The 18,518-nt window shown below is 48.2% G+C and overlaps 1 protein-coding gene and 1 pseudogene across 1 annotated transcript in view; both read right to left on the bottom strand.

Moving 5' to 3' along the window:
• Positions 1-511: 511 nt before the first annotated feature.
• Positions 512-18,518, bottom strand: part of LOC144133891 (uncharacterized) — a 44,702-nt gene continuing 26,695 nt past the window's right edge. The window contains exons 4-6 of the mRNA XM_077666955.1: positions 13,921-14,080; positions 6,820-6,918; positions 512-819 (exon numbers count right to left, since the gene is read on the bottom strand). Coding sequence (XP_077523081.1) covers positions 512-819; positions 6,820-6,918; positions 13,921-14,080 — 567 coding nt within the window. The remainder of the gene's footprint in view (positions 820-6,819; positions 6,919-13,920; positions 14,081-18,518) is intronic.
• LOC144133622 (uncharacterized) lies at positions 10,661-13,010 on the bottom strand (annotated as a pseudogene).

Here is an 18,518-nt window from a genome sequence, read left to right as displayed (position 1 = left end):
GATTATCGTGTGGCAGGATGGGTGATAGAACAAACACGGGTTAATGACATCCTAGTCGAAATCAAGAGGAAGAAATGGGCTTGGGTAGGGCATGCAATGCGAAGGCAAGATAACAAAGAGATTCCAAAAGAAGGCAAGCGTAGCCGGGGGCGGCAGAATGTTAGGTGGGCGGATGGGATTAATAAGTTTGCAGGCATACGGTGGGCGATAACGGTGGAAAAGGACAGGGTTGATTGGAGACACACGGTAGAGGTCTTTGGCCTGCAGTGGGCGTAGTATGGCTGATGATGATGATGACGATGATGGGCTTATACTAACTCGACCAAGTAATCCACCTCATTCCACCAAAGTATTATGATAAACTAGCGTCTTTCGACAGCACTATTGGCTGACTGGCCCATCAAAACACAGCCGATGGGGTGCAGACGTGCCATCATACTGCTCTAAGCCCACGCTAAAAAAAACATTCAATGGTTCCAGACTCGAGATGTCTACGCAAGAGCAACGCCTATCACGTACCTCTACTGAAGTAACGATGTGAAACAGCCAGTGACATGACAGTGGAGACGGCGTCGTAGCAGAAATATGTTACGGTTTCATGTTTACTGTCAGCCACCGAGTTCATCTTCCGTCCGTTGGCAAGAGGCAGCAGCTTCTGAAGTAGGCTGAAAGCCATCAGTAGCCGAGAGTCGTCGCGTGTTAGCCGAGCGTCGTCCAAGAGCAGCATCACGAGTGCCGTGGCGTTGTCCCAAAGATATACGCTGTCCATCGCATTGAAAGCGGATTCCGTGTAGTGCGTGATGAGCCCCACCCAGCGATCTAGAAAAGACGCGTTTAAAACTTGTCAAGTGTGCTGGTGCTGGAAGAGCCACGTGTTAGGGTACAGGCATCTAATTTCGGTTGTTTGGTCGTTCATCTTCACTGTGCACAATATACTGGCAAACGTAAACCACTGCGTGGAATCCCCGCCCTCTGGTTAAAAAGGCACTAACGGTGACTTCTATGGCTATGGGGAACCTGCGCTGCCAAGGTGGCACTGCAATTGTTCCATTCGGTGACTCAAAACTGCTTTTGTCGGCCGCTTGGGCCGCTCCAAACGTGGGAACACATTCTGCGCGATTAGATACCCTCGTTTGGCTGACAGCAATCATTGCCTACCGTCCCTCGGCGTAGCCCAGATAGCTGACGCACGGCACGTGCGCCTTCGACAGAGCGCGGAGGCTCACGTCAATAAGCGCCTGAAGGTGGCGCGGAAAAGTACTAATAGTACTACCCAAAACTGTTTGCTCTTCTCGCTAGGCAACCGTTAGTGTCGTTAGTGCAACCGCTGGCATAAACCGAAGAAATGCCCAGCGTTTGGAAAGAGGTGTCGTTTGTGCCACAAGCTGAACCACTTTGCAAGTAGTTACGCGTCAGCGGTAGTCAGCGAAGTCAAAAGACGGCAAGACGAGGACTTCGACATTCTCGAGATCACGACATCTATTCGGGAAAGGAATTGGACGGTTAAATCCCAAGTTCGCAATCGCGAGATAAGCTTTAAAGTGGACACGGGGTCGCAAGCAAGCCTGTTTCCCATGTCAATTTACCGCCAACTGAGGGGAGCTGAAGAGTTGAAGCCAACAAATTCGGTGCTGAGGGCGTATAACGGCGGTACCATAGCGTGCTATGGAACGTCTACGCAGGAAGTAAGGCTTCGTAATACTTCTGCTACGGTCACATTTTTTGTTGTGAAAAATGGCCGTCAGGCCATACTCGGGCTGGAAGCTAGTGAGGCTTTGGGGCTGGTCCAGCGTAAAGTAGACGCCACAGACAAGATTTCCTACGACGGATTTCTCAAGAAATTCAGGCATGTCTTCGAGGGCCTAGGTTGTTTGCAGCAGGCATACAGCATGGTCCTGCAACCTGAAGCGGTGCCAGTCGTGCAACCAGCTCAACGAGTCCCTTTGGCACTGGAAGAACCTCTAAAGAAGGAACCTGAAAGAATGGTACATGCTGGCATAATTGTTAGTGACCGAGCCTACCGACTGGGCCAGTCCGTTAGTTCTGGCAAAAAAGAAAGATGGCACGCTACGGGTGTGCATGGACCCCAGAGCTGTTAACAAGTACATAAACCGGCAGCATTTCTCGCTTCTAGGCGCGAAGATTTGGAAGCCTGTTTAACCAATGCCGCGTACTTCAGCTGTCTTGACGCGAACTCCGGCTATCATCAGATACCGCTTGACGAGCGCACATCTAAGATCTGCGCTTTCTCTTCACCGTGTGGGAGATACCGTTTTTTGCGTCTGCCCTTCGGCATTTCGTCCACACCGGAGGTATTTCAACAAACTATGAGTCAACTATTCGAGCGCCTACCTGGGGTGCTGGTATACATCAACATTTTAGTTTGGGGCGCCAGCAAAAAAGAACACGATGAACGGTTGACGGAAGTGCTTAAGGCTGCCGAGAAAGCAGGGTTGACTTTCAACGCGCAGAAATGCAAGTTCGGTGTGCAATCAGTCAAATTCCTTGGTGACGTCATAAGCCGAACGGGCATATCGCCTGACTCAAAGCTTATCGAAAGCCTGGCGAACATGCCGACAGCAACGTCCAAGACTGACGTCCAGCGGATGCTGGTAGTGCTGAACTATTTCAGCAAATTCGTGCCACGGTTGTCCGAGCGAACGACGCTTTTACGAGAGCTTATCAAGTCCCGCGCAGAGTTCCAATGGACAGAAAACCACGCGAAAGAGTGGAAAATCTTGACGCAAGTTTTGACTACCGCCCCCTACTTGCAATCTTCGATCCGCAACGGGAAACTAAGATAACGTGCGACGCATCAAAGGAAGGTGTCGGTGCAGCATTATTGCAAGGCTACAATGGTGATTGGCGACCGGTAGCGTATGCATCTCGAGTATTAACCCGAGCCGAGCAAAGCTATGCACAAATTGAAAAGGAGGCACTCGGAATTTGTTTTGGCTGTGAGAGGTTTCACGAGTTGGTGTACGGAAGAAAAGTGCTTATCGAAACAGACCATAAGCCGCTTATAGCGATCGCGCAAAAGGAAATCGGCGACATGCCACCGCGAGTGCAACGATTCTTTTTGCGGCTACTAAAATACAACTTTGTCTTGCAGTACATTCCCGGGAAACAGCTGGTTCTCGCTGACATGTTGTCACGCTCAACGGCTGACCAGGGCAAAGCTCAAGTTGGCACTACTTGTGATACCACCGACGACGTGGAAATCCATGCGGTACAGTCCTTGGGCTACCTGGTGACTTCCGAAACGCAGCGGTTACTGCAGCAAGAAACGTCTCGTGACGTATACCTACAGGCCGTGAGGAAGAGCTTAACAAGCGGGCAGCCGGTGAACGGGGAACTTAAGCCTTTTGCGAAAGAGCTGTCAGTCGTTAATAGAATAGTGCTGAAGGGCTCGAAAGTTGTAATACCAAAGAGATGCGACGAAGCATTCTGAACAGAATACCTGCTGGCCACCTCGGATTGCACAAGTGCAAAGAGAGTGCCCGAACTCTTGTATTTTGGCCCGGTCTGAACGGCGAAATAGCTGCGCTAGTAGAAAGCTGCGCAACCTGCCGAAAGTACGCGTACAGGCAACCACATGAACCACTTTTAATGCGGCCAGTTCCAAAATGTGCTTGGTATAGGGTCGGCGTAGATATCTTTTCTTATGCTGGAAATTCGCACGTGGTTGCTTATGACGCCTTTTCAAATTTCCCTGAGGTAGAGAAACTTGACGACACAACTGCAGCAACTACGATCGCAGCCCTTAGCGCCATGTTCGCCAGGTACGGCGTACCTGTAGAAGTTTGCACGGATAACAGACCCCAGTTTTCATGCCATGAATTTGCCAGATTTGCCAAAACATACGACTTCAACCATGTAACCTCCAGCCCCCGTTATCCGCAGTCGAACGGCTTGGCTGAGAAAGGTGTCCAAATCGTAAAGCGCATCCTGAAAAAGACTCGAGAGGCGAGGGAGGACTTCTGGCTGGGTTTACTAGCCTATCGCTCAACACCACTGTAAGATGGCCATTCTCCGGGTGAGCTGCTGCAAAGAAGGCGACTTCGTTCTAACCTTCCTGACTTCGGTAGGGTGTCCCGGACCCCTGTGAGGAAGCACCACCAAGCCAGGGCCGGGAAGCCTTTGCCAATACTGCGCAGAGACACGAAGGTGAGGCTTCAGGATGCGACTGCGTGGTCCCCAAAAGCAAAGGTCGTTGGTGAAACTGCTCCACGTTCCTATTTGGCACGAACGCAAGATCACCGGGTTCTGCGGCGAAACCGCCGACATCTACTTAGGACGGGTGAACAGTATAGCGGCGAAAGTGATGACGACTGCGAGGAAATTCCACCTTGTGAAAGCTCCCGTGCGCCGGCGCCTGCAGCACCAGCTGAACCAACAGCGCAAGCCACCGAGGCGTCATATCTAGAATAAGCCGTAGGATCAATGCTACCAGCAAGTGACGGCGATCCTTCGCCTGCCATCTATCCGACGCAGGCTACTAGAAGGTCGACTCGTGTCGTCCGGCTTCCCCAGAAGCTTCATTATGATGAACATTTTCAGCAAGTGTCATAAGTTTTGGCAAATGTGTATATGTATCTAAGTCTCTTTTGTGTGTTGCCCGAGGGAGGATGTATCGGACACGTGTACTGATTATATCAGCGCGGATGCGCATCAGTGATGCGCAATGTGTACAGCGCGCTGCGTTCATGGCTTTATAAGCCGCGCTCTCAATAAACCTGGGTTCTTTCCTGCACCGGCCATGTGGCTGTAAGCGTCGTATTCCTTGGCACGTTGCAGAGTAGACAAGAACGCTAATATCATCACGATTAAAACAGCGCAAAAGAGACGAGGGAGCGAAAGACAAGACGCTAACACGAGCACATAAACTTTCGCCTCGCATTCTGTGTAGTCGGGCTGTTTTTTTTACGTCGTCGTACGCAGCATGTTCATAACCAGGAGTTCTCAATGCATTCATGCTCTGTCGTGCTTGCTCGGCGGCACGTGATGGGGTTTCGTTCTATATAAATTCGGCCGTCGAACCGGCTGGTTTGTGCATAGTGCGGGTGTTTTCAAATTGCAAAGTGTGTTTTTTGTTTTTTTAGTACGCCGTATTATAGACACGCGTATGCAAGCACGTCGTCAACGTACGAAACGCTACGCTAGCGCGTAATCATCCATGTTTTCGAAGCACTGGAAAGGTCGATATGCATTGACACATCCTGAAAAATGTCTTACAAGTACCACAGGCACAGTCCATCACCTCTGGTTTGACTCGATAGAAAAAAAATTACAGGATTGCAAGGTAAAGCCTTCCCCTTTCCCCTCTTTCTCCCTCCATTTTTAATTTTTATAATTTCTGTTTCCTCGTTTTTGTTTTTGTTCCTATTTAAATTTTTATTTTATTCTTATAGTTTTCGTTTTCTGTTTTTATTATTTCTGTATTTTTATTCTATTACATATATGTTGCTTATCAACTGTTGGTTGATCAAATTTTACATTCCATTTACCATACAACTTATGATTCACAGTTAGTGCGGACAAATTCCGTCCACAAGCGTCCGTCTAGAACTTCCGCCCACGCCACTCATGATCCAAGAAAGGCTTACGCCTTAAATACTAGTTTCCCAGCGCAGCTCATCATACATCCGATTCAAATGAACTTTTTGTTGGGCTAGATAGTGCATGTTGTAATAAAATAACTGTAGCGCAAATAAGACGAACACAAGAAAGGACCACATAGGACTAGTGCTAAACTTTGCCTAAGTTTATTCACTGACAGCGCAGCAAATATAAGGAAAAACCAGGACACGCGCAGATATCACTGCACACACAACACTATCAACAGAACCGTTCAAGATATGCGATTTCCGATTTGAAGAGGTTCACAGACGTATCGCTAACACAAAATACATCTCTCTTTCTTATATGAAATGCCTCCAATAGTTCTCTTGCCCTTGTACCTTTGCTTTTACCTAAAATCTTTATCTTTATTTAGACGAGTTTCAAGACTCATTTCCGATTTTCACATCAACGGAGCCACCATTTCAGCTATAAAATAAAAACGTCGATAGTGTTCGCGAGAGGTAATATTTAGTCGTCGTGATTAGTTTCATCTCCCCTTAGTGTTCCTTTAAAGAATTTGAATTGAATTTTTGTTCTTATATACTGGTTTTTCTTGCCAGAGCAGATTAGTTGTTGTGACGACAAAACGCACCTGAGGTCATCTGAGAAAAAAAAACTGCAATACAAACCCGTAATGTTTCGCTTTCATACCAGTTCTCTGGTGAACGCTGGTCTAGCTGGCGGCAACTTAATGACGAAGCCGAGATTATATCGCCAATTTTTGTCTTATGTGACTTGGGGACACCTTTCACGTCATATCCAAGATACTGCTGTTGCAACAGAAACCAAATCTATGCTAAAAGGTAGGCTCAATTACTCAACAAAAGCAGTCGTTGTCAGGCCGTGCGCAAGGGGACATCTTTTCGCCGTGGCGTGTCAAATTTATCAACCTAAAGTTGCCAGCAGCCCACATCCCATCGGCAACATTCCTTGTGTCCTGTCCGAAATCGCGGTTTCCTGTCTTCAACATGCGTGATGACCTACCTGAGGCTGTGGCATGTGTGGTACATAGAACCACAGAGCAAACTAGTCTTGTTAGGAGAACATACAAAACATACAGTAGATTTTATTACCTACCAACGGTTTTAAATATAGAGGCATTCACAGATTATGTACCAGCGAGGAGTGCATAGAGCGACTACTGAGTGGGTACCATGTTTTTATAAAACAAAACGCACATAAAAAATTTCAACTAACCTCGTGAAACCTTGCCTGTCGTGAAGATTCCAAGTTCTCCAACAGCTGTCCAAGGGCTGACGAGTGCGGTTCGCTGGATTTCTCGGATGGCCTGCTGGACTGGGGGAATTGAGAGGAAAAGATTATGGTGTAGCGCCTTCTTGTGTTTTTTTTTGTCTAGATAGTCTATCATCCCCAAACGACTACGTTATCACCTTGTTTGCTAATAAGAACGCCACCAGCTCGCTGTAACTGTCCAGATTTTCACGATGTTCAATAATATTTGCGATTCTTCAAGCGACTTATATTGAAACTCCCCTGCCGTCTTTAAATTGTGCGAGGCAGTGAGCAATAGCCATTCTTTTCTGGACGGCCGCGAACTGCAGGTGTTACTAACCTTACCGCCAACCATATTTGTGCGCGAGGCCAGAGCCTGGCCTGAATGAAGAGCGGTCGTGTCGACGTAAGCCGGCTTCGATGCGTTCTGGTCTGCCTACCGTCACCATTACTGGAAAATTGGCGGTGGCTCTTGAGCATCCCCTCACCGTATCTTCGAAGTTGTAATCTTCTGCGCGGCCTCCATCTCTTTCTAGCAAAATCCTGAGGCGCCAACATTCTATGACCTACGACAAGGTTGCACTAAAGAATGCTTGGAGCAATATAAGCATACGTCTACCTTGAACAGGTGGGTGACGGGAGAAAACTTAGATATATGACTTCATCACTTTTAGTCGTCCAGTAGTAACATCGAACGCAAACCAAGATCCTAGCATAACTGCATAGGACGGATTCAATACGAGGCTGCTAAAGACATTCACAAAGCTTGTTCCGAAACGAACAGCTGAGTTTCTCCTGTCACGAATCTAGTACCCCGACAGACCCTGAAACGTTACGCTTAGAATAAGAGGTCATGGGACGCGTTTACCCTAACATCTCCGAGGAGGGAAAGTTCACCTGTTTCATTCGAGGTGTCAAGAAGGAACGTTTTCCTAGTCTATTGCGAAATGCGCCGAAAAAAGACCACGGCTAAGAAGCGACGCTGCGTACAAAGAGCACAGCGCGTGATCGAGCAGTGACGTGCGCCTAACTGCGTCGCCGTGGCATACTGGATCTGTCGGCCAGCCAACAGCTACGCTCTGTAGTGGTCTCGGCTCGTTCCTTGGGGGCGCCAACAAGCTACCGTGAAGGTCGTCACTCGTCTCAGCATCCTCGTGTTCATTCCATGGTTGCTTTCGAACAGCCCTAGCTCTGCGGCGACTACCTACGATGTCTGGTTGGAGGTTCCCTTCGCAAGACGAGGTGTGAGTGCCTCAGATGAGGACAGCGGCAGAACGATCGATGCAGAGACAACCGACTGCAAGAGGGCATTCGATGAGCTGGAAGCCAGAAAGCCGACGTCTTCCAAGATACAGTCTGTGCACAGGCCATGAAGTCCCTGCTTCCCAAGAGAACCCTTGCGGCGTTCTCCTGGAATGGCTTTGACTTTTGAAGGTTGGGCCATCGCAGGTTTCGAAGAAGCAGGTCACACAGTCCCGTCTCCTCAAAGCTGGGCTACCACACCCCGTGTGGAATATTTATGCGTAGTGTCGAGCTTTTCCTGTCACGAATCTAGCACTCTAAAAGACGCTGAAACCTTATGCTTAGAATAAGAGGTCTTATTGGTGCACTTAGCCTAACATCTTCGAGGAGAACAATATGACCTGCTTGATTCGAGGTGCCAAGACGGAACTTTTTCCCGGTCCATTGGGAAATGCTCCGAAGACAGCGGCAGATATCACTACCCAAGCATTGACTTCAAAAAAGAGCCTGGACACCCTGGTTCGCCAACATGACCGACAAGTACAAGAGCGATCAAAATATTACCGTACGCGTGTTCTCAGAGAAAAAGGATATAGCACCTCTACCTCGTGCCCAGGCGCGCGGTATTTCTACCAGCGGATAGATAATGCCCGTCCCCTAATACCTTGGCACATTTCAGGAAACTGAATTACGTGACTGCGGCGACGGAAATAGCCTTTTTCGCACAGTCGCGTCCCGTAAAGTTCTGATCCCGACAGCACCATCAGCCTCCTGAAGGAGTGGTCTATGCCACCAGGAAAGATAACTTTCGGTAGGTTATCCGCGAAGTCGCTGGAGGAGAACTTTGTATCTTCAAGAGACACTCGCAGATGTCGAACGCGACATGCAGATGGCGTTTTGCTCGCTTACATCGACAGCCGCAGCACAAGAAACACGGGCAGTGAGCTGCACTACTACATTAGGCAACTCTTGTTGCTGGGCTAGTCGGTGCATAATTCTATGCAAAAACGTTAGCGCAAAATATGAGACATTCACAAGAAAGGTGGGCAGGATAACGCGCTAATGACAACTGACGTAAGAGACATTCACAAGAACGATGGACCGGACAACGCGCTACTGTCAACTCGTGCTGTCAGTAGCACGTTGTCCTGTCCACCGTTCTTGAGAATGTATCTTATTTTGCGCTAACGTTTGTACATAGAGCCACCACATTAAGTAGCTCGGTTCAACACACGCCAAGCTTTCGTCGATATCAACCTACTGTGCCGTAACGGCTTCTATCTACACACGCTCACCCCATCGAAGAGCAACCCGCTAGACACTGGATGAGATCCAGATGACCTCTTTAAAGGTCACGCATGGCACAGAAGCCGCGGCGACCCTCGACATCACGCTGCAAAATATTACCGACGGTGACGACCTCAACGTTGCCATACGACGCCTTGCCCGGTACGCTGCTATGCCCAAAAGAAGAGTAACGCCCGACACACCAATTTCTGACGAAACAAAATGGAAGACAAGCCAGCTGACCATGTGTATAGTTGCAGCCACTGACTGACCTCTGCACACATACGAAAAACTTGCGCGCCATTGCTTCGACCAACACAAAGTCATTGGACGCATAGGAGAATTCGCCTACGAAGTGGTCCCATACGAAACGTCAGCAGGGCCGAAGTTTTCGAGTTCGACCGGCACAAGCTTGCTCAACATGCAGAAAACCATGGTAATGTTCAACAGTCTAGCAAGGGAACAGCAGTTCACAATTAGCAGCGATAGCCTGGAAGTTGTAAAGGAATATGTCTACTTAGGGCAGGTAGTGACAGCTGATCCGGATCATGAGAGGAAAATAACTAGAAGGATAAGAATGGGGTGGACCGCATTTGGCAGGTTCACTCATATCATGAGTGGCAGTTTACCAATTTCCCTCAAGAGAAAAGTGTACAACAACTGTATCTTACCGGTATTCAGCTACGGGGCAGAAACATGGAGGCTAACGAAAAGAGTTAAGCTTAAGTTAAAAACAACGCAGCGAGATATGAAAAGAAAAATAATAGGTGTAACGTTAAGATACCGGAAGCGGGCAGAGTGGGTGAGGGAACAAACGCGGGTTAATGACCTCCTAGTCGAAATCAAGAGGAAGAAATGGGCTTGGGCAGAGCATGTAATGCGAAGGCAAGATAATCGCTGGTCCTTAAGGGTAACGGAGTGGATTCCAATTGAAAGTAAGCGTAGCAGGGGGCGGCAGAAGGTTAGGTGGGCGGAGGAGATTAAGAAGTTTGCAGGAAAAGGTGGATGCAGCTGGCAAAGGACAAGGTTAATTGGAGAGACATGGGAGAGGCCTTTTCCCTGCTGTGGGTGTAGTAAGACCAGGGTTCGTACAAGCTATACAGAAAAAAAATTCAAGGATATTCAAGGACTTTCAAGGCCCTTCTAGAAGGTTTTCAAGGACTTGCTACGAAGCTGTATTTCGTAGTTTCGCAACACAAAAGTATTTTCAAAAAATAAATATCTTTATTGCACTCAATGTAGGATAACATATCTGTCAAGACGCACCAAGGAAAGTTCAAGATACCTCCTGAAGCTTTGCCTCAATCTCTTTGTTGAGGTTTAACAATTTCTCATCCTTAGCCTTTGCTGCTTTTCTCATAGAATTTGATTTGATTATGTAAGTGAGGTCATTGGCTGCTTCCGCCTTTTCAGCATAGTCGTCTGCTGATGCAGTCAGATCGCGAACAGCTGCTTCCAGTATCTTCCTTTTTTTTATTGAGGCTGTCAAGCTGGTCCTCAGCGCCGCGCTTTTTTGACTGCTTGACACATTCTTGTTCCAGCCTTTTCTGGGCTTCCAAGTAAGCACTATAATGATGCCTTGCAGCTGATACCGCCTTCCTCAAATCTTTTGTGATGACAATGTTAAAGATACCACCTGCTTTTTCCACTGCATCGCACACAATTCGTTGTGAGATGTAAGAGAGGCCTTTCAAGTTCTCTACAGAGATCTGTCGGTTTATGCTAAAGCCTCTCTCAACAGTTGCCTGACCATGGCTTAGCACAAGCAAAGATTTTACAACTTTCCACAGCTCTGCATAAGAAGCATTGAACTGCAGAAGTTCACTAAAAAAGGTGTCCAGACTGGTGGCTTTCTCGAAAAGTCGCAGTTGATGTTTTTCTTGCAACAGCTTCGTGTACTCTGCAAGTACAGAGTCTCGACGCTGATCTGTCAGCCTCCCTGCCGCAATGAGTGCTTCCAACACTCTCTTGAGGCCTGCCAGGCACTCATTAGGCCTGCAGCACATTTGTCGAGGGTCAAGCGAGGAAAGGCCTCTAACCACTGTGAACCTCAAGGGGCTCTTCTCAAGGACCTTCTTCGTCACTGCGACTAGGAACTGCTTACACTCCATCTTGAACTGAAATATATCTTTTGCACTTGCATTGCACTTCTTCAGGATTTGTTCGACTGTGTGACCAACATCCACTTTTTCCAGTGGTGTATGATTCTTTGGGTCCTCTATATCAATTTGCAGCATGCCAGTGATCCCCGTTGCTGAAGACAATGTAGAACACTTGATAAATTTTGTCATTAACTTTCTGACTATCGTCTCCAAGTCTCTCGCCAGAAGAAATAACATCGGTTTGTCTGTTTGGAATTCCATTAGGAATGGCTTCAGTGTGGCAGCAACACTAAGAGCAAAATTCAGCTTTGCCACTACTAATGTGTCCTGAATGAATTCAACAATGTTCTGAAAAGACACACACTTTGGCAGACTCACTTGCTTCTTCCTTGCGGATTCCACAAACTTCTCCACATCACTCCAGAGTTCCAGAGCTCTTTCGATGACGGCACATTCTCAACCCAGCGATGGGCAACATATTTCCGAGGAAATACTGCCTTCCCAGTGAGTGCTGAAAAATCATGCCTCCTTGCAGGGGCATCCTCAAACAGTGCACTCAGACTGGACAAAAGGGTGTCGAGTCCCCACTTGCTCGCTATGACGCCTGCCTTATAGGTATTGTGCACAGTGTGGAGGCTGCAAGTACCCAAGTCAAGACAGTGGACTTGAAAGTTCTGCTGCAGGTGAGATTGCAGCATCTTGAAGAACTTCAGGTTCACGTTGGGTCCGTCCATTAAGATTGAAGAATCTTCGCCAGTGGCAACGGTTCTAGTGCACTCAGAAGTTGGTCTTTAATGTCCTCAGCCGTTGCGTGCCCCATGAAAACAGAAGTGTAGTACTTCGTAACCACCTTTCTGGACGAGTCCCAAAATCTTATGTGCACGTCCATTTGCTTCTCTTGAAGGCATTCGTTAGCAGACTCATCAAAAAGTACGACATAGTTCTCGCACCGTTCTATATCTCGTTGCAGCGATGACAGAAAAAAAGGTCTGAGGCCGTGGCAGGTTATGTAAGCACATTTCTTCTCACCACATGAGAAGCCTTTAGCGATCTCGCTATCAGGAAACATGCGTTTAAACAACTCGCCTGCTTCCGACGACGATCTGTAGGAGCAGTGGGCTGCGACTAACTTCAGCGTCCATAAAATTTCCGCATCTGTCACCAGCTCGTTTACCTTGCACGCGATGTTGACGTCAGACGACTGCGATGGAGTATCTACGGGTCGCGCGCTCGCGCTAGCGGAAAAATACTCGCGCACCGAACCTGCCGCTGCTCTCTTCATACAGGCGCTGTGCTTTGCACTCTTCATGTGGCTTTTCAGTGCAGACTCGCCCATAGCAACAAGGTCGAAGCACTTCCCGCAAGGTTTGCATTTTGCTCGATGTGGATTCGTAGCATCCGGTGCCACCCAATCCTTGTAGGCGCTGTTACTGAGCCACGCGCTTTGAAATGTACACTTTCCGGGCATTTCTGCGCATCGCGGGATTGCTGCAGTCACACGCAGAGAACTGTCTGAACACACGGCTGCAGACAGTAAACGTCAGCGTACGCACGTGCAACGCAAAACCACGAGACGCCGAACCAGCGGCCGGTGATGTCGATGGCGATACGGCCGTACACTTTTGAACGGGCGATCACGCCACCTCAATGTGGCCAGCTGTCTAAAGGGCTCCACCAAACTTGTCAAACTTTAAAGAAATTTCGAGTAACGGTCAGTAGAAAAACTATGCGCTGAGAAAATAATCATTTTTCCACTTTATGCACGGGTTTCGCATCGATTTTTTTTTTGTGTATATCGCGATTTCCATCCCGCACAGGAAATTTCAAGGACTTTCAAGGGTTAAAAAAAATTAAGCACTTTCAAGGGCCTTGAAAACGCAATTTCCAAATTCAAGGGTTTTCAAGGGTTTCAAGGACCTGTGCGCACCCTGTAAGACTGATGATGATGATGATGATGAAGCTTGCTCCACAATATTTTGCCAGTCTTCCGTCACCACACCATCACAATATGACCTAACTCTTATCACAACAAGAAGAGGGCTAGGGAAATAGGTGGCGAGCAGAAAATAAGGCTGATGGATAAATATGTTTGCGGCTGTCCTGAAAACCTACATTGCACAGGGAACCTTTTATATTTATTTATTTAAACATACCCTTAAAGGCCCTCCTTTAGGGTATGTGTGTCTAAAACATAAATTTATGAGCAATACTCAACTGCACAGTCAATGCACAAGACAGGCAGAATCCTTCGAACAATTCTGAGAAAACATTTTTATCTTTACCAGCCAAAATCGCGAACATTCGCAGCCTGCGCCCGTCTAGTTGCTCGAGCTGGTTCACACGTTTTTTATTCCTAATCATGTTTGCAGATTTAACTAAAAGCTGCGCCAACTTTCTTCCGAGTACGTCGCCAGTGGCATCGCTGTGTACCCACCGATGACCTCCGCGCTGACGATGCGCTCGGCGAGAACCGCAGGCTCCAGTTTCGAATCATAAAGCCCCAGGTCGCTTGCGTATGCTTGGACCAAATTGGAGCGGCTGTTATTCCCGTGCTGGTTGAACATCCTCTCTTTGTCGTCCTTGCTGATGCTCATCTGCGGCAGCGTGGCAGATCCAGAATAAATTGAATTTTTCGGACATAACCGTTTTCAAATAAATGGCTAGCAACTACTACAGCTGGGTCTCAACAATACTGTTGGGGAGGCCCATAGACAGACCCAGTACACCCAATTAACAATGACTACCACCTGGCGCCAAATCCTCAACACTCTCGGAGTTCAATTGCCAGATAATGACATACACTCATCTCCATCCGACGCCCTATACACTCCAGCCTCCTCGTCAACTTCCTTCCGGGAAACACCCACCCGCAACACCACGGGCCACGCCTCCGAGCCTGGGCAAAGGTGCCCCACAGATATTACGGCTCCGAGCCTATGCTGTGTGGATGGACGCCGCATGCTCGGGCGAGGAAGCGGCGGCAGCAGAGGTGAACCATACCCTTCAATATCTTGCTACTCTCCCCCACCCTTCGGTCATCTCCTCAGAAATGGCTGAGGAAGCAGCCATCGCCCTGGCAGTTGACCATAAGGAAGTGCCTCACATTCTGACCGATTAAAAAACTGTGTTGCTAAATTTCGCACGCAGACGATTTCATGTCCGCTCTCTGCATGCTGACCTCGTCCGGTGCCCACCCGTCCAGCCACGTGGAGCTGCTCTGGATGCCTGCGCACTCGGAGAACCGCGGAAACGATGCCGCCTATAGCTTAGCCCGATGTCCTATATACACCGGGCACAGGGGGACACCGCGTCGGAGTTCCGGGAGCAAAACGTTCAGTTGTGATAGTTGGTACAGGTTCATTGTAAAACAGCGCAAAAGACAAGGGACCAGAGAATGAAAGACACAGGACAAAAACAGACTTGCAGCTAAAGGCTTTATTTCCTAAAACCTTCGTAATAAATGAACACTCAACGGCACGAAAAGCGATGATACAGATAAAACGATAAATAAAGAATTTAAAAATTAGCGGCGGTTTAGCTCTGGTTAAACCTGGTTAAGTAGCGAAAGCTTGTTTTTTCCTTTCGCCTCGTAAGTCTAGCTTCTTCCAGAGACGCAGAACTCGATTCGTCGTCCCGGGCCGTTGTGGATCCACTGTCGGAGGCTAAGCGGGCCCGTCTAGCCGAGTCTTCCTTGCGCCGCTTATCGAGATGCTTAGCGCGCTCTTCCTTGGCTTCTTCGGCCTCTTGGTTTCATTATCGACGGCTGCACTGAGCGCCTTCTATACATACTGCGGCGCCAGCCCCCTCTCTCTCCTACGGCGCATATGCACGGCTGTTGCAACTCGGTTTCAGCGACGCGCTGCGGCGGCGGCACCTGCTGTGACGTCACGCGCATGCGCACAGCTAGCGGAGCGAGCGACGGCTGCCAGCTGTTGCGGTTACTAGGCAACGGCTCGAAGCCACGGTTTGACCACGGCCCAAGTGCGGGACCAACTCGGTCCCTTCTTCAGGGGCGACTAAAGTGTGCCAGCAGCAGCGGGTTGCTGCCTTCGCTCTCCCTTTGTTAGCACGTGGCGCAGTCCACTAACGTACGCGAAGGGGAGCGTTCCTGGAGTCCTATTCATCGCCGCCTTTGTGAGCCAGATGTGCCATGACTCCACATGTCGCCTCTTGAACAGGTTTGGCACACGGCCAAGCGGACGAGTGCATGGTTTCATTCGGCGTGGTCTCGCTCTTTACCAGCGTTCCTGTGCCCTTTGCCGTGTCCACAGCGAAGCAAGCCCTCGAAGCGCACGCTGACCTAAGTACCAGGACGAGCCTGAACCCAGAAGAACTCTGCCGGCTTTTGGAGTTTTGCCTAAGCAGCACAGCTTTTTCTTTCAAATAAGAATTTTATAAGCAGACCAGCAGCACTGCCATGGGTGCCGCGATATTGGTGTCCGCTGCCAACCTGACGATGGAGGCCATCGAAGAGTAAGCACTGATGTCGTTCCAAGAAAAACCGAAAGTTTTCAATCTTAAAATCGACGACTGTTTCTGCATTCTGAAGACATCGCAGGTCGAAAATTTCCTTGCACACCTCAGCTCAGTCGAGCCTTCTATTCAGTTCACAATGTAACGAGAAGTGGACAACAAATTGCCATTCCCGGACGTCTTGATAAAAAGAAAAGGGGAAGATCCAAAGTTCGATGTCTATAGGAAACCAAACCATACCGGCCACTACCTAAATTTTAATTATAGCCACCCTACCAGCCACAAGGGATCCGTCCTCCCCTCTCTCATGAGAAGAGCAAAGTCAATCTGCTCCTTCGAAGGGGAGAAAAAAAGCAGAAGCCACCGTCTTCGCCGACCTACAGAAGAATGGCTACACACGTGGCTTCATTCAACGCGATGGTCGCCGTCAAGCTCGGAGGACAGGGAGACCAGCCAACAATGAAACAACGAAACTCGCGCACGTTGTCCTTCCATATGTGAGGAGAACCAGCGAGGCACTCACACCCATTCTCGGAAAACATGGAATCTACATAGCTCACAAACCTGTTTCGACAATACGCCGCTCCTCACCACGACCGAAAGACCGCATCCCCAGAGAAAACGTCTTGGTGTCGTTGAGAAAATGCTATACTCAAAGTGCCCGGCTTCATACATTGGCGAAACAAAAAACCTCTCCCAAAGAATCATCATCATCATCATCAGCCTTACTACACCCATTGCAGGGCAAAGGCCTCTCCCATGTCTCTCCAATTAACCCTATCCTTTGAAAGCTGCATCTACCCTTTGCCTGCAAACTTCTTAATCTCATCCGCCCACCTAACCTTCTGCCGCCCCCTGCTACGCTTACTTTCTCTTGGAATCCACTCCGTTACCCTTAAGGACCAGCGGTTATCTTGCCTTCGCATTACATGCCCTGCCCAAGCCCATTTCTTTCTCTTGATTTCGACTAGGATGTCATTAACCCGTGTTTGTTCCCTCACCCACTCTGCCCGCTTCCGATCTCTTAACGTTACACCTATCATTTTTCTTTCCATGGCTCGCTGCGTTGTCCTTAACTTAAGCTGAACTCTTTTCGTTAGCCTCCACGTTTCTGTCCCGTAGGTGAGTACCGGTAAGATCATGCTGTTGAGCACTTTCCTCTTGAGGGAAATTGGTAAACTGCCACTCATGATCTGCGAGAATTTGCCATATGCGCTCCACCCCATTCTTATCCTTCTAGTTATCTCCCTCTCATGATCCGGATCAGCTGTCACTACCTGCCCTAAGTAGACGTATTCCGTCACAATTTCTAGGCTCTCGCTGCCAATTGTGAACTGTTGTTCCCTTGCTAGGCTGTTGAACATTACCCTGGTTTTCTGAATGTTAATTTTTAGAACCATCGATCTGCTCTGCCTGTCTAACTCATAGATCATGATTTGCAGTTCACCTCCTGAGTGACTCAGCAAGGCAATATCATCAGCAAATCGCGGATTATTTAGGTATTCTCCATTTATTCTTATTCCCAATTCAGTCCTCGAAATACCTCCTGTAAACATGCGGTGAACAGCATTGGCGAGATCGTGTCTCCTTGCCTGACGCCCTTCCTTATTGGAATTTTATTGCTGACTTTATGGAGGACTATAGCAGCTGTGCAGTTGCTATATATATCTTCCAGTATTTTGACATAAGGCTCTTCTACCCCCTGATTACGCAATGCCTGTATGACTGCTGAGGTTTCACTAAGTCGAATGCTTTCTCGTAATCAATGAAAGCTATATATAGAGGTTGGTTATATTCTGCACATTTCTCTGTCACCTGATCCATATTGTGAGTATGATCTATTGTGGAATATCCGTTACGAAAGCCTGCCTGATCATTTGGTTGATTAAAGTCTAACGTTGCCCTGACTCTATTAGCGATTACCTTAGTAAATACTTTGTAGGCAACGGACAGTAAGCTGATCAGCCTGTAATTTTTCAAGTCCTTGGCGTCTCCCTTCGTATGAATTAAGATAATGTTTGCATTCTTCCAAGCTTCTGGTACAGTCGAGGTCATAAGGCATTGCGTATACAGGGTGGCTAGTTTTTCTAGCACGATGTCCCCTCCATCCTTCAACAGATCTGCTGTTACCTGATCCTCCCCAGCGGCTTTTCCCCTTTTCATTGCTTCTAAGGCTTTCTTTACTTCATCTTTCGTTACTGGCGGGATGACGCATTGCTGTGCACTGCTGTCTTTCTCATTAACGCTCTGATTACATTGGCTACTGTACAGGTCTGTGTAGAACTCTTCGGCTACATTAACTATCTTATCCATATTGCTAATGACATTGCCCTGCTTGTCTCTTAATGCATACATCTGGTTTTTACCTATGCCTAGGTTCCTCTTCACTGTTTTTAGGCTACCTCCGTTCTTTATAGCATGCTCGATTCTCTCCATATTAAACTTTCTTATGTCGGCTACCTTGCGCTTATTTATTAACTTTGATAGCTCCGTTAGTTCTATTATATCGGTAGGGTTAGATGCCCTCATGTTTTGGCGCTTCTTAATCAGATCTTTCGT

The sequence above is a fragment of the Amblyomma americanum genome, chromosome 5 (assembly GCF_052857255.1).
Source record: "Amblyomma americanum isolate KBUSLIRL-KWMA chromosome 5, ASM5285725v1, whole genome shotgun sequence".
Classification (NCBI taxonomy): domain Eukaryota; kingdom Metazoa; phylum Arthropoda; class Arachnida; order Ixodida; family Ixodidae; genus Amblyomma; species Amblyomma americanum.
Note: the sequence above shows the minus strand (reverse complement) of the source record. Positions and strands in the feature narration are given on the sequence as shown.